Source organism: Martes martes (assembly GCF_963455335.1).
Source record: "Martes martes genome assembly, chromosome: 12".
Lineage (NCBI taxonomy): Eukaryota > Metazoa > Chordata > Mammalia > Carnivora > Mustelidae > Martes > Martes martes.
Window position 1 is genome coordinate 95999550 of NC_137900.1, and position 20340 is coordinate 96019889.

Here is a 20340-nt window from a genome sequence, read left to right on the forward strand (position 1 = left end):
GCGTGCAGAATGGTGTTGGGAGGGCCCTCTGCTGGCACCCGTAGCGTGCGTTTGTACGGACCTCGGGTATCAGAAATAGGGGTGTTTCTAATGGCCTTTTGTCATACGGTTCTTTCTAAACAATTTCTTCTTACTTTAGAAGGGACGTCTTATAACATTAAGAAATGAGAAAACGTTCTTTTAGAGGTGCGTTTTGCTTTGGGGAAGAATCCGATGACCTTGTGCGTTCCCCTGGAGTGTGTTCCTGCCGTGGGTCTTGGCTGTGAGTGGTGCTCCCGGGCTCCAGTGAAGCAGGTCCTCTGAGCGCTTGGGCTGGGGCTGGCCTTGCAGCAGGCGATGAGGGGAGGAGGGGCGTGTGCTGGTGGGGCTGGGGCCCCTTTCAAAAGAGTGTGGTGTTGTAGACTCGTGGGGGTCCTTAAGTCTGAAGCCAGAGAGCTGGCGTGGGTGTGGCAGCCCAGAGGAGCTGGCCTGAGCGGCGGACCGGGCTCACCCGCTTGCGAACAGGTCCTGCAGAGCCTTTAAGCAGCGACAGTAATGGGGTCTTTGGAAAAGGGAAGTGAGGGCATGGATGGAGAGGAAAGCGCAGCGGCAGATTCAGGGGACTGGGGTCCCTGGGGCAGGTAGGGTGCGTGGAGCTCACTGGGGTTGGGGGCTGTCGCAGCAATTGAATTTGGGGGCTGAGTGACAAGTGTATGTCTGGCACATGGCAGATATTAGACATTTCTTTGTGACTTAGGTACGAAATACCTTGAGTAGTGATAATAGCCGAGATTTATTACGTGTTACCTACCATTGTGAGCACTCTGCAGCCTCTCAGCCCTCAGCTGGGTTTTGTGAAGTCGGACCCACTCGAGTCAAGGGGGAAGGCCGTGAGTGTGAACTGTGCGGCGGTGCCAGTCCTGCTGTGCGGTGTGTGGCTGGAGCCGCAGGGCTCGCGGTGGGCCGTGCAGGGATGTTGGGGGGGTGCACTTTTCCTTTTTGATACAGATTTCGTGTGTATTTTAGAACTAGTTTTTCATTAGTATTTTATGAAGGATTTAAATTTCCATCGTATGCGAAGTAGACGACTTACAATTCTGTGATCATTGTCAAGGTTTTGCCGCGTGGTTCCTCGCTCCTTTTCTTCCTTCTCTGTCTTCCTTTTTGTTGTTGTTCAGGTATCTTATTAAAGCACACCGTAGGTATGAAGTTTTTACCTCTCAACCCTGAGTATGTGTCTTTAAAAATGCAGATATCTGGGGTGCCTGGGGGGCTTGGTCAGTCCCCAGCCGACTCTGGCTCTCAGCTCAGGTCTTGATCTCAGAGTCTTGATCTCAGATCTTTGTGAGTCCAAGCCCCGTGTTGGGCTCCACACTGGGCGTGGAGCCTGCTTTAAAAAAAGTGCAGACATCTTTTCCATACTATGAAGTTGTTCTCACACGTAACAAAGTTTGAAGTGATTGCTTGGTATCATGTTTTATTTCCTTCCAGTTATGTCACAATGTCATTTTATAGTTGGTGTGCTCAAATCAGGGTCCTAGCAGAATCCACACTTCGCTTTTGATTGTTATCTTTAATATCTGGTGTGGGGAACAGCCCTGTGACCCACCCCGTACCCCGCCACCCTGCCACCCACTGTGCTGAGGAAACTATGTTAGCGGTCTTGCAGAATGTCCCACATTGTGGATTTCTGTTACTGAATTTTTTAGGGCAAAAGTATTTATGAGCTGTGTTGCCCGTTTTACTTTTTATTTTTATTTATTTATTTTTTAAAGATTCTATTTCTTTGAGAGAGAGAGCATGAGAGGAGAGAGGTCAGCAGGAGAAGCAGACTCCCTGCCGAGCGGGGAGCTGGATGTGGGACTCAATCCTGGGACTCCAGGATTATGACCTGAGACGGAGGCCGTCACTTAACCAACTGAGCCACCCAAGCGCCCCACTTTTTATTTTTGATAACCTAAGTTTTAGCAAATGATACAATGTTGAGTGATTCCCCCCATAATAGTTTTCTTTAAAGATTTTATTTAGGGGTGTCTGGGTGGCTCAGTGGGTTAAAGCCTCTGCCTTCGGCTCAGGTCATGATCCCAGGGTCCTGGGATCAAGCCCCACATCAGGCTCTCTGCTCAGCGGGGAGCCTGCTTCCCCTCCCCCTCTGCCTGCCTCTCTGCCTACTTGTGATCTCTGTCAAGTAAATAAATAAAATTGTTAAAAAAATAAAGATTTTATTGGGACGCCTGGGTGGCTCAGTTGGTTGAGCGGCTGCCTTCGGCTCAGGTCGGCGTCCTGGGATCGAGTCCCGCATTGGGCTCCTTGCTCGGCGGGGAGCCTGTTTCTCCCTCTGCCTCTGCCTACCACTTTGTCTGCCTGTGCTCGCTCACTTTCTCTCTAACAAATAAATAAATTTAAAAAAAATTTAAAAAAAAATAAAGATTTTATTTATTTATTTGACAGAGACACAACGAGAGTGGGAACACAAGCAGGGGGGCTAGGAGAGGGGGTAGCAGGCTTCCCGCTGAGCAGGGAGCCCGGGATCATGACCTGAGCTGAAGGCAGATGCTTAACGACTGAGCCACCCAGGTGCCTCCCTCCCTAGTGTAGTTTTATGTTATGAGAAATTTGGTTGAAACAGAGAAGTAAGAGCTAGATCTTTGGAGTGGAACTGAATTCCTCTGGTTTTATAGGGCGACTCTCTGTGCTGAGTCACTGTGCTAGAGGCTGGCATCGCTGGTGGACGGGCCTGCACATGCCTGGGACTGCGTGAGGCGCACCACTGACTGCTTCATCCTCGTGGTCCCGTTGTCTCCACTCTGTGCCCTTCTGCCAGTGAGGCTTTCTGATTTCTGGTGGACTCCAAGTTAAATTAGGGGAGATGGAGTAGATGCTGTCCAGTTTCACAGATGGTGAGTCTCCCCAGTGTCCTGTTGCGTTGTGGGCCCTGTGAACACCTGACGGCACCGGGCGCACCCAGACCCACCACTGGTCAGCTGCTTAGCCGTGCAGAGAACCCTGCACTGCTGTGTGGGGTGGGAGCTGTCAGCATGGTAATCAGGCAGAGGGTCCCCATGGAAGGCAGGTGTCACCTTTGCAGGTCTGGAAACTTGATTTTGTAAGTAAACCAAACTGTGGCAGTTGCACTGTCTGCATTCCTAAGAGACTGATGTATGAACTAGAAAACCAGCATCTCGTTTGTGGTAAGGACTGTGTGTTAAATGTCCTCGCTGTGTGGAAAGTCGGACTGAAAGTAAACATTGTGTGACCCCGTTCCCTGGTTTATTCCTTCAGAGCACATACCTGCTGTAGCCCAGCGCTTGGCCAGTGACATCTCAAGAGCTTGTTCTGGCCGGGGCCGATCGTGTTCTCCTCCACAGACCTGCATGCCGTAACTCCCGGAGGTCCAGGTGCTGGGCACTGTGGGTCCGGGGTTCGGAGTAGGAGAGGCCACCTGTTCCCTGTGGGTGTCCGTGGCACCTGCTCCATTTCACAGCGTGTGGAGTCTTCTCTGGAAGGCAGGTTCCACGGGTACCCCCTCTGCTGCGGGGCCCAGGCCCAGAGCTGTGTTTGCTGTGACCCTGGAAGGGACACAGAGGAGAAGGGCACTGTTGGAGTTGTCTGTTGCTGCTTCGCATGCTACCTGGAAATGTAGCGTCTCAGAACGACAGCGATGGCTTGTTACCCCTCTTGATTCCAGCAGCTGAGACCGGGCAGCGGTGGACGGCTTTTTCCCGGTCCTTGAGCCTGGGGCCTCAGCTGGAGGACTTGGCCATTGGGGGTGCTGTGTCATCTGAAGGCTTGTTCACGTGCAGTTCTGGTGGTCGGTGCTGGGCACGTGCGCCACTGGCTGGAATGCCCACAGGCGGCCACGGGCATGGCACGTGTGTGACCTGGCCTCAGACACCACGCAGCCCACTGTAGCCGTAGTCTCAGCTCCAGGCTGTCACAAAGGCCCATCTTGTTAAAGGTGAGGGAGCACAGCCCACCTCTCACGGAGAAATGTCAGCGTCACCCGTGGGAGAGGTGCTGCAGCGTGGCGTGCATTCGGTTTGGCACTCTGGAAAACCACAGGGGCCAGGAGAGCTCTCAGTCAGGGAATGGGAGCGCGTGGCGCCTTCGGTGGCCTCCTTTGCGGAGAGGCCAATTAAGGGTTAAGCGGCAGATGGAAAAGGAATCTGTTCCGATATTTCATAGTCCCTTAAATGTAATTTCTGGGGCTACTTTGGATAGTAATTGTATTTTCCAAATTTAGGAACTAACTCCTTTTGCTGCCAAAGGGAAGAAACAAAAAGACAAAAGAAGAAGGAAATCTATCAGATATTGAAAGGATTCATTCTTTTTCTTCCCACCCTTTTGATAATTAGCTAGTGAAATTGGTATGTGGAAACCAGTTGAAAATTAGGGGGTGGGCAGATAGTGCTGCACATCTCACAAGTTTCCTGAGCAGAAGAATCATCCCGTCTTTGGGAACCTGTCTGGTGGCGGAAGCGTATTGGTGCTCACGCGGTTCTCAAGAAGATGCCGTCTCTGGTCCAGATCTCGGCCGGAGACCTGAAGCAGAGCGGAGCAGATGGCAGGTTGGAGTTGGCATTCTCCGGCTGGGCCAGAACGCCGTCTCCAGCCGCAGGGAGAGAAGGCCTGGGGTCTGCGCTGCCTGGGGGAGGCTTCCGACGGCCTCCAGTGCTGGCGTCTCAGGGCCCGGGAGTGGTGTGCTCTTTGTTGGGGGAGAAAGGCCTCTCTGCGCACAGTCTCCTAGTTGTGGAACGGAAAAGCAAGTCCCCTGTGGAACTGCAGAGATGAGTCCCGCAAGCACGTCCTTCAAGTGAAGATAAAGTGTTCAGAGAGGTTTTTTCCTTCCGTTTTCTTAGTGTTTTGCCATTGTTGGTTATCTTCACAGCTCTGGCAGATAATATATGAAGGCTGGCGCCCCCCCACCCCTCCAGCCAAATACCAGGGTTGGGTGCTTTGAGGCTGCATGGAGGAGGTGGCAGTTGCACGGGAGGACATGGCTTTTACACCCCCCCCCCCCGCCCCGGCATAGCACAGGCCACTCTTGTGCCTGACTCTATCGCGGGCAGCATGCTGGTCAGCGTCTCAGATTCTTTCTGAAGTGGCTTTGACTCCTTTCGAACATAAGGGGTGTGTGCATGTGTGTGTGTATGTGTGTGTGTGTGTGTAGCCGTTAAAGAGTTAACCTTCTCGGGGCACTTGGGGGCCTCAGATGGTTAAGCGTCTCCCTTCAGCTCAGGTCATGATCTCAGGGTTCTGGGATCGAGCCCTGAATCAGGCTCCCTGCTTGGCGGGGAGCCTGTTTCTCCTTCTGCCTCTGCCCCCCCCCCCCATGAGTAAATAAATAAAATCTTCAAAATAAAAAAAAAAGGAGTTAACCTTCTCAACATTGGTGCTTGAAGTAGGAGTTCTGAATGACACACGCATGGAGGCAGAGCGGCGGGAGCCTTCAGGAGGGCGGGAGCTGATCTGTGAGAAGGCTGCGCGGTGGTGGGGGGGCCTCGAAAGTGCTCCTGCCGCCAGGGCCGGGCCAGCCCCTTCTGATCCCGAGATGAGAACACAGCGCCGGCTGCACATGCACCCAGTACGGTTTGGGGCCTGTGTACCAGGGTGTCTTGACCTTGGCGTTTGTATGTGTTTTTTTGTTTTGTTTTGTTTTGTTTTTTTCCAGTATTCATGGAATTTTAATGCACCGGATTTTCTCCTCTATGTTTCTCTGGTGTTTGTATTTGTATGGGAGACTTCTGTGTTAGGGAACCGACTGTCGTGAAGTGTGTGTGCACATCGGCTCCTTTCGCTGGCCTGGCCCGTGTGCGCCTGCCTTGGGGCTGGTCTGTCGTCATCACCTGTGGGACTGTCCCGTGGACCCCCAGCACCGCTTTAAGGGTTAGAGCATTTGGAAACAGTCTTAAATTTCTGTTGACTTTAAGGGTTTCACCTTTACTCTCATAAATAAGGGTACTTTTGTGGCGAGATCCTCATTGTTGGGAACAGAGACTTTCCTTCAGATTGTTTGTGTTGCATTGGGCGAGTTAAAGTGAATTTGTGAGAAGACACTCATCTCCAACGTAGTTTGCACACTTGCATCTTTGTGAAGAAAGCCCAATCAACAGTTGGGCTTTAGGAATTCAGGTCTCCTGGAGAACAGAGCTTTCTGGAAAAGTGAGCCGCAGAGCCCTGAGACGGAGGACCTCCTCTCTCTCCGAAGCTCTCCTTTCAGCCCGCTCTGCCCGTCTTGGGGTTCCGCCTGACTGTGGGCCTGATCGGCTGGGAGGGCGCCTGCCGCGCTTCCGCGGTCCAGGCTTGGCCCCTGCCTCCCGCTGGCTGTGCCGAGGCGTGGTAGGGAAATCGGGGCCGCTTAGGAGGGGTTTGCAGAATTATCGTTGTGGCCCCTGGCTTGTCCCTGTGATCGTGCACACTGTTCGTCTGACCTGTCCAGAGGTAACTGGCCGTGGATGAGGTGAGCTGCGCCTGGGCTGGTGCTGGGGCCTTGGCCCTTGTCCAGAACTCCGGGGCCCACGGGCTGCCGTGGAGTGGTGGAGGCTTTCCTTCACATCGGCCTCGGGCCCGTCCCCGTGTCGAGCCGATGCAGTGTGGCCTGGGTGTCTCTGCCATGTCTTCAGTTTAAGCTAATAACATTATTTAGTCTTATGGGCTTGTCTTTGAATAATTTTAATATGGATTATCCAAAAATTTATCCAGCCCTTATTTGTCTTTGAATTTTAGGAATCTTCTAAGGAGTAATGTCAGAGTTTCTGTGATTATCTTTCCCCAACAGTCATTGTTTATTTATTTATATAAACAGGAAAAAAAATCAGCGGTGTGGTAGAAACTGATGGGTCAGGTACCTGGGAGGCTGAGCCTCAGGAAAGTGGGTTTGGAGCCTCTTGTGCGGGGTGTGCTGCGTGGCCTTGGGGACGCTCCTCACTGTGCCCGAGGCTCTTCACCTGTGTGGGCGGGCGCGGGGGCCGCGCAGGTGCCAGTGAGGAGGCTCACGGGTGGGAGAGGGGTGGGGGTGCTGGAGTCAGACACACATCATGTGTCTAGTAACGCAGGTTCTACACAAAATCTTACCGTTCGTAATTTATACTGTTTGAGTAGCAGAACCTATTTTTTAAAAAGGTATCTGAAATCAAATACAGTAAAATTGAACTTCGCTGGGTTATGATGAATTGCATTTGATGTGGTCATTTCATGTCCACTGACAAAGGAGAAACACTTGTGGACGAAGAGCAGTGCCTTTCTGAGTGGCAGAGCACAGGTCCTTGTCTGTCCTGAGAAGAAAATGCGTTCAATTTCACGTGTCGCAGAGCGGCTGCCTTTATTTTACCTACAGATGGTTATTGAAGTTGTAGATGATTGGTACAGGTTTATTTTATGATTACATTAAAACAGTTATTTAAAAATTTTAATTTATTTGAGAGAGCACCAGCGGGGGAAGGGGAATGGGCAGGGGGAGGGCCAGAGGGAGGAGGAGAAGCAGACTCCCCGCCGAGCATGGAGCCTGAGGCGGGGCTGGATCCCAGGACCCTGAGAGAATGACCTGAGCTGAAGGCACATGCTTCACCGACGGAGCCCCCGAGGCACCCCTGTGATTACATTTGAAGGGAGGGACATACACATACAGTGATGATGCTGTACAAACTTAGAAAAGGTGGTTTTGTTTTAATCCTCAAGAAAGCCTGACTGAAACCTAGATTATGTCCACACATATCCCCATGTGCCGTAAAGATGCCAGGGCCGTCTCCTGTCCTGTGTTGCTAAAAAGTCTGTGACGCGACCAGAATCGACACAGCCACATTAGTGCTCACGTAAAGAGCAGATGCTGCTTTCATGGTCTTTACATCTTAGCATTTCCCCTTCCCCCAAGCCTCGTGTTCTTGTTGACTTAAAAAACAAAACACATGGGGCTCCTGGGTGGCTCAGTGGGTTAAAGCCTCTGCCTTCAGCTCGGGTCATGGTCCCGGGGTCCTGGGATCGAGCCCTGCGTCGGGCTCCCTGCTCAGCGGGGAGCCTGCTTCCCCCTCTCTGCCTGCCTCTGCCTACTTGTGATCTCCGTCTGTCAAATAAATAAATTAAAAATATTTATAAAAACAAACCAACCCCCCCCCCCAAAAAAAAACAATGAAAGTGTTTTTCCTGGGAAGTGCTCTGTGCAGGGTCGTGTAGTTCGACTTGGCCCGTCGCCTGACTGTGCCGTAGCTGCTGCCCGCGTTCTATCGCGTAGGGGGCTCTCGTTCTGGCTGTGAGGTAGATGGATGTGTGTTGGTGGCCTTGGTCACAGCTGTGCACATCACCCTGGGCCCGTCCTGTACCCTTGAGGTGGGCAGGGTCCAGGTCGAGGCCTGGAGGGGCCTTGCTCCCGCGGGCATTTGATGGACTTGTCAGAGTGGGGTAGACGGGTGGGGGTATCTAAAGGCCCTGGAAGAAGACTTCGTAATGTCTCGGGGTTTTTTCTCTGTATTTTATTTTCCTCTGTGCTCTGTGCTGGTTGAAGAAATTGTTTCATTAATACTAATAATCCTATTATTAATCAATTAGTAATTAATCCTAATAATAATAATAATCCTCTTAGGAATAGGATTTCAAAGGGCGGAGAACACTGCCTTTTCAAAAATGTCAGCAAAATAAATAAATAAAAATTTTTTAAAAAAGGGGGTCCCTGGGTGGTTCAGTCGGTTAAGTGTCTGACTCTTGATTTTGGCTCAGGTCATGATCTCAGGGTCATGAGGTTGAGCCCTGCACTGGGCTCTGTGCTGAGCGAGGAGCCTGCTTTTAAGATTCTCTTTCTCTTTTCCTCTTCCCCCACCCCTACCGCTCATGCTCGCTCGCTCTCTCTCTCTCTCAAAAAAAAATGAAAAGAATAAAAAAGTCAACATTGCCACTTCAGAATTATAGAAACCTCGACTCCTGTCTTTTGTTGACTCTTAAGGATGCAGTGCAGGGTTGCTCAGTTCAGCAAGGAAAACACACAGGGTGTGCAGGTGCATTTGAAGTTCAGGTAAACACGCTTACACTAAAAACATGGTTTGTCACACACCTGAACTTCCGGTGTACCTGGTTGTCCGCAGCTCGGGCTGTCTGAAGTGCCGGCCTCCTTGGTTGCTGGACGTGCACTTGGCCGAGTGAGCCCGGCAGGGTCAGGCTCTGCTTCACCCCCAGGACACGTTTCCCCTAGGTTTTTGTGTGAATCATAATCTACCAACTCACATTTAAGGAAAAATCTTCAGTCTTTTTTCTCCAACCACGTCAGTTCTTTAGTGCACTAGGTTTACATTCAAAAGAGCAAAATATCATTTTCTAGAAGGTCACATCTAACTCCAGCACAACAGGGGCATGGCGGGTGGGCTCCGTTATTCCGTTCTGCCTTTCCAGGAAGACTTGCTCTTTTGCTGTTGTTACGAGCCATTCTGATCATATGCTGGACAGACTTGGTACGGCGCCTCCCCTGCCCGCAGTGGCGGTTCGGCCTGTGGCCATCATAGCACTCTTCTGACTGGGAATTTGTTACGATGCGAGCCTGTCCAGGCAAGTGGAGGGACTGTTAGCACTAGCAGTTGTGAGGCCCAGACTCCCGCTCCGGCTTCGCGGCAGGTCCCCGAGCAGCCTTGGTGAGGCAAAGATGGGGAATGGAAGAGGGTGCTGGGCGGGAGCCCACCCCTGAAGGCATTGTCTTCCTCCATGCTCCCCTTTCCTTCCTCCCCTGTCCTGTGCCATCATCAGTGGTCACTTAGAGTGATGAGCAGGGAGGATGCTTGGGTTTTAAAAATAGGAGGTGCAGATAAGGCAGAGATGTGGATGTTTTGTCCTAGGCTGTTCTTCTTGTCCACGGCCTGGCATGTGGGTTAGTGATTCTCAGAAGATTCCCGAGTGCAGTCAAAGAGATCCAGAACAGACGAGTGGATAATTCTGGCATTTGAGAGTGTGTTAACGTAGTGATCTTTAAACAGAGTGTTTTGGAAGAAGAAGTCACGAAACTTAATTTCATGGCAGGGACGTGTGGCTGACAGTGGGGACAGGAGACAGGTGGTCTATTGGTGCATTCGTGAATGTTCTGGGGAGGCCTGCTCTGCTGTGCTGGCCCTGGATGCATCTTGGGACAGTGAGCACCTGGGGGTCTGGAGGCGGGTTTTTTTTTTTTTTTTAATTTAAGATTTATTTTATTTATTTATTTATTTGACAGAGATCACAAGTAGGCAGAGAGGCAGGCAGAGAGAGAGAGGAGGAAGCAGGCTCCCTGCCGAGCAGAGAGCCCCATGCGGGGCTCGATCCCAGGACCCTGCGACCATGACCTGAGCCGAAGGCAGAGGCTCAACCCACTGAGCCACCCAGGCGCCCCTGGAGGTGGGTTCTTTAAGCAGGCCTCTGGCACGGGAACCTCGGTGTCCTTGGTGTGGGGCATTGGCTTCAAGGCCAAGTGAAACTCCTGAAAGCTGTTTAGGACCCCAGAAGGCTCTTGTTTGTGTGGGTTCTATCTACTGGTGTTTACCAAAAAAGAAATTAGAACTGAAGCTTAAAACGAAATACTTAGAAATAACAAAAGTAAGCATGTAACATGTTGTTTACATGTTAAGGTAGATAATTTCGGTGAAGTGTAACTATTTTCTTTTTTTTTTAAAGATTTTATTTATTTATTTGACAGAGATGACAAGCAGGCAGAGAGGCAGGCAGAGAAAGAGGGGGGAAGCAGGCTCCCTGCTGAGCAGAGAGCCCGATGTGGGGCTCGATCCCAGGACCCCGGGATCATGACCTGAGCCGAAGGCAGCGGCTTAACCCACTGAGCCACCCAGGCGCCCCTGTAACTATTTTCTTAAACAGCCACCTCAGAAGAGTGGCGCTGCTTTACAGGCTGGTCCGCTTCATGTCTGGCTCTGACCGCAGGGGTGCGTTGTTTGGTTGCAGTATATGAAGAAGGTCTGGCCTCACGTGGACGTGTGTTTTGAGCCTTTTAGATAATTCCGGATGCTGTGGTTTGCTGTGCTAGGACCTGACAGGACAAAGCAGCGCCGATGGCCTCCCTTCCCAGTGAGGGTTCAGCCCGTGGCCTGCCTGCATCTTAACGCCTCTCCCCCGTGTGTGTCTAAAGATCAGGTGCTGCTCATGGGGGAAACACCGGCTCGCTGAGTTGTGGAGAACTTCCAGACGTTGACACGTTTCATTGTCTGATATCAGGCATCGGACCTCCTAATAACATTGCCCGTGTCATCACAAGTCTGTAGGTGTTGGGCGGCTGTCAAGCTCATGGAGGCAGACACACGTTCACCAAAATTCTCATTTCCTGGCGACATACCATTGGTTTTCTTTGAGGTCACAGGCTCACTGTGTTTATTTTGAGGAAGTGTTTGGCAGATGCCCAGTCTGCGTAGCCATAGCTCTGGCCAGTTCTTCCAAATGCAGATTCCCAGTGAGTGACACAGCCCAGCCCCTGTGCCGGGCCTTTCCTGAGCGGCCGGCAGCCCTGGGTTGCTGCTTGCTTACCTTTCTTCTGCGGCTTTCAGGAGGCGGCCGCTGGGGAGGGCGCTAATCTCACTGCTTCACCGGGGGCATTCTCAGGTGAAGGTGGCTTTACCTGAGTGCCCAGCATTGAAGGATCACTTAGACGTTTAATTTGGTGCCATCATCTTGACTCCTGCTAAGGTGCCCCAGGAAGTACAGTGAAAGAGGCAAGTAGGGTCCTAGTAGTAAATAGAGCTTTGACCTCTTGGGCCCCTGGAAGGGTCTTGGGACCCCAGAGAACTGTTTGAGAGTGGGTACGGGCCGGAGGTGGTTGGGATGCAGCTGTGTTGGGCTAGGAGACGGGGCAAGGCCTGAGCACTCTGGGCCTTGCCCCGGATTGCTGTGGGAGGTCAGTGGGGCCCTGGGGTCAGATGCCGTGGCCCCCTGCCCACCTTGCTGAGAGGCATGGCCAAGACCAGGCCCTGGGAGGGATGGGGTCCAGTCACGTGCTACTGATAAGCTTCGAGGGCAGGCAAGTAATGGGGGCAGGTGAGGCAGGGCAGGGCAGGACAGGGTTTTTCTGGGTCCACATGCAGGGGGATCGAGGACTCGGATCTGTGGGGCGTCCCAAGAGCCCATCCCTGGGCTCTGCCAGTGTTGCCGTAGCTTCTCAGCTCTCCGTACTCTGTCAACCCGGATTCTTTGTAAACTCTCCTACTTTTAATGTTTTTTTTTTAAAGATTTATTTATGTCAGAGAGAGAGAATGCATGAGCAGGGTAGGGGAAGCAGAGCCAGCCCAGCTCGGTCTCCTGACCCAGGGGCTCAGTTTCTAGAACCTGAGATCGTGACCTGAACGAAAACCAAGAGCTGGACGCTCAGCCAGCTGAGCCACCAGAGGCCCCAGACTCTCCTGCTTGTACATGCTGGCGGCTGACGAAGACGGGGACTCGTGCAGGGCAGCTCTGGAGCCGTCTCAGTAGCACTTCCTGGGTGACCCTGGCTCGGCATCCGCCCGGCCCCCGGGCTGTGTGCGCGCCAGCCCAGGCGTGGCCACCTAGAGCTGGAGCTGGACGGGAAGCTCCTCCTCCTCGGGTGGGGAGCTTTCGGGGCGGGAGACGGGACGCGGACACCTGTGCGGTGCAGCCCCTGCTGCTGCAGGAGCCTCAGAGTCTTGAGCTTCCCTCCCCCCCCGCCCCCCGCTGGCACTGGTCCTGCCTTCCAGGAGCCTCAGTTCTCCTGGTGGGAAATGGTGGAGGGAACCCACATTCTGTGCACGGGGTGCTGCTTGCTGCTGGGTGTCCTTGCTTCCGGGCCCTTGCCAGCCCGAAGCTTCCGCTGCATATGCTGCTGTCAGCTCCCTCCCCCCTACCGTGTTCCGAGAGCTAAAGCCAGTACCCGGTTGGACTCAGGCCACCCACCTTGTGCCGGCAGCGTTTCCTCAGCCCCAACCCCGAGCTGCAGAGTGGCAGGACTTGAAGTCTGTGCAGAAGTTCTGTTTGGTTCTGCTGTTGCCAGTACAGGATTTTGTTACTGGTTTGGGCTGTGTGTTCCACCTTCAACCCTCTCTTGGTCTGGTGTCGGTTTTATAGGTTGTTAACCCTTTGAAATGGTGATGAAGACCGTGTTCCTTCTTGCTAGTACACGTAGGCTCTGTGCACAGAGAGCACCTGAAGTTGGGAGGGTTTTGTTCTTTCGGGTCGGGTTGTGGGCTGAGCTCACTTTGGACTTCTGGATGTGCACGCTGGCCGTACCCTGCTCTGCCCTCGCTCACCGTCCTCTGCCCATGCAGCGGATACTGGCTGTGTGTCTCGGCTGTCGCCGAGATCCTCCCAGGCATTACAGCTGTGCCGGAAGCAGACATGGAAGTGGACCCGGTGGCCTTTCTTACTGGGGCCTCTTAGGCCCCACGTGCTCATTGGTTCCTTCTGCGTGCCGCACGTCGCCGACATATTTGGGGCTGTGTCCGAGAACAGGACAGGCCTCTCTCGTGGGACCCAGAGTTTGCATGTTGGCGGGGCGGGCAGACAGGCTGGGTGGCATGTCTTGGGGAGGGGGGCACCAAGCGGGCAACAAGGCAGGGCCCAGGAGAGTCTGTCTGATGAGGTGATTGGCCCGTTGAGAGGCTGCCGGGTCCAGGGGCTGGCGGTTGGGGTCAGAGTGTGGAAGGTGGAGCAGAGGCTGCGCCCTGTGGCTTTGCTGCCAACAATGAACACTTGTTTCTCCTTAGTGACCTGGGAAGACCCTGGGGCTTGGGGAGTCCTGCCTCCAAGTCTGATCCCTGGGAGGAAGTCTCTGAGCCCCTGGACTTTTCTTTGCTGCTGACGCTGTGACTTCTGGCTTCCTGTGGCAGGAGTGGCGAAGAGAGGGATTACAGGAGGGGGTCTGCCTTTGAAAGGGGGTTCACTTTGGAAGCCACCAGTGGGGCCACATGTGACGCTCTAGGGAAAGGTGGGAGGGCCGCGGGAGGAGCTGGGCCATGCTCGTTCCCTGTCTTGTCCTGTGTACCCCGGGAGATGAAGTCAGCTCTGTTCAGGAACTGCGGGTGGGAGCCTTCTGGAAGCACGGAGATAGGAGGGGCTTCATGGGACTGGAGGCTGCTGTGCGACCTTGAGGTGGTTTGGTGGTCCACAGTGACAGGGGAGGGCAGTGCCCCTGCTCTTGGGCCCTACACTTGGCATTCAGTGAAATCAGCAGGGAGCTCAAGGTTCCGTAGGAATGTTCTGAGAATGTGTTGTGGTATCTTTTGGATAATGCATTCCAGATGGTAGGTGTTATGGGAGTTGTGCCCTTAGAGTCTGAAACTCTTAAGTGGGGAGCCTGGAGGGTCTGCATCCTCCCCCTTCTCCTTCTCCACCGTCTCACGGTGATGACTGCTGCCGCACCTGGAGGGACCCATTCAGGAATGTTTTGTGTTTACAGTCACTTCTCCAGCCAGATCCTAAGCCTCCCAAAGGCAAGAACTTTTAAAAAACAATTCCAAGACCTTTCGTAATTTATGCCTCCATGTAGTAGGACAAATACTTAATGATTCACGTATTTACTGAATTTTCTTGGTTTATCCATTTCTGCAATTTTTTTTGTAGGTTGGTAGACATTTGAAATAATTCGATGAATTCTTGTCAGCAGCAGAATGCACTTTGATATAATTTGTAGCATTCCTGTAACAACCAAAACATTTGAGATTTCTAGTATGTAAGTAACGCATGAACGTGTTCCTATTCTTAAACAACTATCTCCAAAAGTACAGTTAGGTAGAAGTTTCCTCGGGCTGGTTTCAGAGTGTCATTCCTCCTCCTGGAGGTGACTTAATCTGCCGGCTTGAACACCCACTAGCCCTCTGGTCGTCTGATAGTGAGTCTTTACCTGGATCCAGACATGAAGTCCGTCTCAAGAAATCCTGGCGGAGGATTGCGTAGTCTGCCTGCAGGTGAACCCAGGCTGATGGCTGTTTCTTCTTCAGCAGGCAGTTCCGGCGAAGGGGGAGACGAAGCAGGATTGCTGCATGAAAACAGAGCTGCTGAGGGAAGGTAAGGGTGCGGCTGCTGCTGCAGGAGCGGCCAGAGGACCTGTCGCTCTGGCATCCCCTCGCCCGCCCCCGGCTCCTGACATCCTTGCTTCCAGCCAGGTTGCCGTATGGCTTCCCACCTCCCATTCCCAGATGGACACAAAGGCACACACATGAGATCTGCTAGAGAAGGGGACCGTTCCCCAAAAGTGAACAACAGACACCTGGTAGGCCCTTGTCATAAGTGCACCCGGAAAACTCGAAGCGAGAAGGGCCGTGTGGATGTCTATGGCAGCTTCATTCCCATCACTCCGAGCTGAGCCACTCAGGTGCCCGTCTCGGGCTTCCAGCCGGTGCGCACCCGGTGGGTGGGGTGCAGCAGGCCCGAAGAGGGAGCGGCCGCATCGCACAGCAACACAGATGACACTGAGTGCGTTTCGCTAAGTGAAGGGGGGCGGACCCACAGGCCATGTGCTTGGTGACTCCATTTGTATGACATTTTGGACAAGGTAAAAGCAGAGGCTAGCAAAGCAGCAGATTTGCGGGGAGGTGCAGGGGGGTTGCAGAGGGCCAGACCTGTGAGGGGCTGCGGTGGGAGGCACTCCGTTCTGTCAGTTAGGGCTGTGGAACACACTGTGACACGTGAGTCCCACTGTGTCACACATGAGCCACGTGGGGGCTGCTGAGTAGTTCATTTTGGAGAGCTGCATTTGGCCTGGGCACCGTGAGGCCGATGGCTCAGGAGTGGTGCCGACACTGGGCTTCACTTGGCCGTGTCTGTCTGGGGAGATGGGCGAGCAGCCCTGGGCTGCCACGTGGCCGCAGGAGCCGAGCAGATGAGCAGCGTTCCATCCCATCATCTGGCCAGCTCCCTGTAAGGATAGGGCAGGAGGAGCCTGCCGAGGTCACGGGACTGTCCTCCTTTCTGACCTTGGGCGCTGCTCCAAGCACTGTGGGTATCCTGGCTGCATGCCCGCCCAGTGATGTGTGATTCTGTCTCTCTTCTTCCAAGGAGGGGGAGCGGAGATGGGTGCACTGCCAGGATGAGGTCACCCAGACTGTCAGACTGGCAGCTGGACCCTTCCTCTGAGGACACAGAGATGATGGCGTGCAGGTGGTGCTGGCCGTGGCCACCAAGACCACTGTGCGCATCAGCAGGAGAGATCAGGGCTGCGATCTGACGGGCACAGAGCTGGGGCCCGTCTCCCCAGGCCCTGCAGGTCGGCCTGCAGTGTCCCGGCACGGACCTGTGGGTCTTGGCGGATGTCAGCCTCTGAGTCCCTGGATGCAGCCCCTCGTGGCCTAGTGGTAGGACGGGGCCCGCCCTGCAGCCCATGCCAGTAGCTGCTCTTCTGTGCCTTTCCTGAGCTGTAGTGTGGCTGCCCAGCATGCATTGCTGTGGCCCCTGTCTGCATCCGGGCAGTACAGGAGCTGCCGGCATACCTTTTCACGTCTACATAGTCACCTTCTTGCGTGACTACCACGTACACGTCCGGGGGCCACTGTGGGTAAAAGCAGAGCACGGGCACTCCAGCAGCCCAGGCCATAGGGCAGGACTGTCCCTGGAAGTGCGTGACTTGGTGCACGAACAGGCTTGTTACGGAAATACTTTCGGTCCCAGTAGAGTTCTGGGGACTCCTGGGAGCAGGGCGGGTCCAGAGACGCAGTGCCTGCTGTGCTTCCGGAGACCGTTTCTAAACCCCACTCCCTCCCTGTTCAGAATCCTGAGCTCAGGTCTGACCCAGCCAGGCACTTTCTGGGTGGATTGCAGGGCCTCTGGGTACCTCATCCAGCCTGCCAGCTCCCCTGTGCTACGCCCCCTGGCCAGCCCTGGGGCGTGCCACTTCCCAGAGCTGCCCTCCACACAGACCCACCCACACCTTCCTCTGCCTCCAGGGGCATCCGGGGGGCTCAGGGGGTTAAGCCTCTGTCTTCGGCTCAGGTCATGATCCCGGGATCCTGAGATCGAGCCCCACATCGGGCTCCCTACTCGGTGCGCAGCCTGCTTCTCCCTCTCCCACTCGCCCTGCTTGTGTTCCATCGCTTGCTCTCTCTCTGTCAAATAAATAAATAAATACATCTTTAAAAAAAAAGAGGGAGAAGACCTGCCTCGGGGTTTCTTCCTGGTGCTGTGCTTCCCTCCACTCCTTGAGGTGTTCTCATCTGTGGACATCCATGGTCCCTAGCTTTTCTTCCCTCCCCATCTCCCCAACCCCCCTGCCCCTGGGCCTTTTCTCATAGATGCTGTGGATAAATAAATAAATAATGTGGATAGATAAACTTTCTGCTCTGACACACTGCCCCGAGCCACGGCCTTGACCCCTCCCTTTGAGGACCTGTGGGACTGCACCTTTTGCACTCGCACCGGCACTGCCTGCCAGCACTCTGTGACTGCCTGTCCTTTCCATGATGGCCCTCCCGGTGGGTGCGAAGTGCTGTCCCATTGTGGTTCTGATGTGCGTTTTCCAGATGATTAGTGACGTTGCGCATCTTTTCATGTGCTTATTAGCCCTTTGTATATTTTTGGAAACGGGTCAGTTTAGATCCTTTGCCTGTTTTTTAAATTGGTTATTGATTTTTATTGTTGAATCGTCAGAGTTCTTTATGTATTCCAGACACACGTTCCTCATCAGATACGTGATTTGCAAGCGCTTTCTCCCTTTCCATGGCTTGGCTTTTCAGTTGTTTGACAGCGTGCTTTGAAGCACAGAAGTTTCTAAATATTTTTAAGATTTATTTATCTGCGAGAGTGCGCGAGCGAGCCCAGGCAGGGGGAGCAGCAGGCTCCCCACTGAGCAGGGAGCCTGGCATGGGACTCGATCCCAGGACCCCAAGATCATGACCCGAGCCGAAGGCGGACACTTTGCGGACTAGGCCCCCCGCAGGCGCCCTGTATGCTTAGACTTAAGAAACTGCCGAACTGCGCTGTGGCGTCCCGGCACCATTCGGCCTCACAGCAACTGTGTACGGCGGACCTCCTGTCCTCGTCCACGGGTTTAATCACCCCCGTCAGTGGGCATCAGGTGGCATCGCTGTGCTGGCCAGATTTGCTGTTTAACTTTTGAGAAATTTTTAATCTTGACAAAGTCTGATTTGTCACTTTCCTTTTTGGGATTGTGCTTTGCTGTCAAGAACAATGTGCCTCGCCTAGCTCTAGATCTAAAGATTTCTTCATTTCTTTTTTTTTTTCCCTCTCCAAGTTCCATAGTTTTACATTTTGCATTTACCTTTGTTCTCCATTTTGAGTTAGTTTTATAGATTCATTTCTTTTTTTTTCTATTAAAGATTTTTTTTTTTTTAATTTGACACAGAGAAGGAGAGAGAGTGGGAGGGGCAGAGGGAGAAGCAGACTCCCCGCTGAGCAGGGAGACCGATGCACGGCTCGATCCCAGGACCCTGGGATCATGACCTGACCTGAAAGCAGACGCGTAACCGACTGAGCCACCCAGGTTCCCTATAGATTCATTTCTATAATCAGTCTTTCAAAAGTCAGTCATTGGTTCCTGCAGTTTGTAGATTATTTTGGATTTTGTACAGTGGGTCACGTCAGTTACAAGTAAATTTTGCTGCTGCTTTCTGACCTGAATGCCCTTCCTCACGTTTTCTTGCTTGTTTGATGGCTCTGGCCAGAGCCTTCAGAAGATTGGGTGTTAGTAGTAGATGGCCACAGTTCAGGCCTCTGAGAGGAAGCGTGCCGTTCCCTCCTCTAGCCAGCCTCTCACGACACGCTGACCCTGCGCAGCGGGCTTCCCCACGCCGGGCGGGTCTCCCGCTCTCCGCGAGGCCTGCCGGGCAGCCTGCAGGCCGGCTCCGCTTTGAACCCACAGGCTAGGGGCTCGGTCCCACCAGGCCCCAGTCCCAAGTCGAGGGTCCCCGGGCGCACGCGACTTGCTACACGAGGGCCTGGCTGTGAACTGGCGCCTCCCACAGCCCCCTCCTCGGGTTCACGGAACTCAGGGAACCGCGGACGCGCTGTCGCTGGTCTGTTACGGAGGGCCCGAGTCGGGAGCGGCCCCGTGGGAGGGAGGCACAGGGCCGGGTGTCAGCGGGACGGTCGCGGAGCTTCTGTGCCCTCTGGGGGTGCGCCGCCCTCCCCACGTGGGTGTGTTGCCCACCTGGGAGCTCTCTGAACCCCGTAGCTCGGGGACTTCTGTGGCGGCATGGCAGATTGTTAACTGGGTCCGCAGCCCCTCTCCGCTCTCTGGAGGGTGGGGGTCGGGCCGCCAGTGCCGAGCTTTGGAGTGTGACCAGCCCTGTCTGCAGTCCCCTCGGGCTGTCAGGAGCTGCGGGCAGAGAGGAGGTCCCTGTATCTTGTTACATCACACCATCTAATCATATTTATCTTTCCTTGTTTCTGTTAAAACTTATGCTTTGAATGTGTAGCAAAATCTCCCCGTTTCTAGACCGTAGATCTGTGTTCTACATTTTCCCTCGTTAACCACCTTGGTCGAGAATTTCCGGACTCAGATGTGTGGATGAGCCTCCAGGGGTCTCGGTGAGGCCCAGATGTGTGGAACCCAGCTTCGGAGGTTCGGAACCAGCAGGTCCAGGCACGGCCGCAGAAATCTGCCTTCTGGCCGGCAGTCCGTGCCCTGCCCCCTCGGGCTGCTGTCCTAGACCCTTCTGTGCCTAGTGGGCACCCCAGCCCCCCTTGTGGTGGTGCTGTGGGGAGGCCTGTGGCATCCTCCTCTGATGCAGGGAGACTCTTTCCCTGCGCCTTTACTATTCTTTTCCATGATTTACTTTGCCGTTTGGGAAAATCTGTTTTTCGCTTTACGTTTTAGAACCGAGTAGTGGAGTTCGTCACACACGGATGGACAGTGATTGGCTGTCACTGAACTTACAGACTCAGAGGCAGCTTGATGTTTCATACTTTGTCATCCCATTTAGGGCCATATTTTCATTTAAAATCTTTTTCTTGACAGAGCCTTGAGTAGTCTGGTCTAAAATTTTGTATTCTTTATAGTTTTTCCTGCTTTTGCAAATAGTATTTTTCCCCTCTCTTATTTTCTAGTTAATACCAGTGCAGGAAGATGCCCTTGAGTTTTGTAGCTTGAGTTTGAAGTCAGCAGTCTCACTGCACTCTTATGTTTTAATTGCTAATGGACTGCATTTTTAAAGTAAATAATGGTGTTGGGTGCAGAGGCTGGAGTTCTTCCTTTGTCTCCAGTGCCTCTCATTTCCACGCTCCCTCTTGTGCCTGCCGGTACATCTGTTTTTGTGTGAGATCCTTGTGGCATTTCTGATCTCACGTGGAATTCACTTCTTTCTTTCTTTCTAAGATTTTATTTGTATATTTATTTGAGAGAGAGAGGGAGAGCGAGCGAGCATGCATGTGCGTGTGAGCAGGGGGAGGGGCGGAGGAAGAGGGGGAGAGAGAAACTTAAGCAGACTCCACGCTGAGCGCAGAGCCAGACTC

General features: G+C 53.4%; 1 protein-coding gene across 5 annotated transcripts in view; it reads left to right on the top strand.

Annotated features, from left to right (window-relative positions):
* Positions 1 to 20340, top strand: part of EHMT1 (euchromatic histone lysine methyltransferase 1) — a gene marked incomplete at its 5' end in the record, with an annotated part of 138329 nt that overhangs the window by 53849 nt on the left and 64140 nt on the right. For 3 of the 5 annotated variants that reach the window (XM_080819250.1, XM_080819254.1, XM_080819253.1), the window contains one exon: positions 14877 to 14943. In XM_080819250.1, the coding sequence (XP_080675376.1) occupies positions 14877 to 14943 (67 nt within the window). The remainder of the gene's footprint in view (positions 1 to 14876; positions 14944 to 20340) is intronic. The other 2 variants (XM_080819252.1, XM_080819251.1) reach the window with 1 other exon arrangement.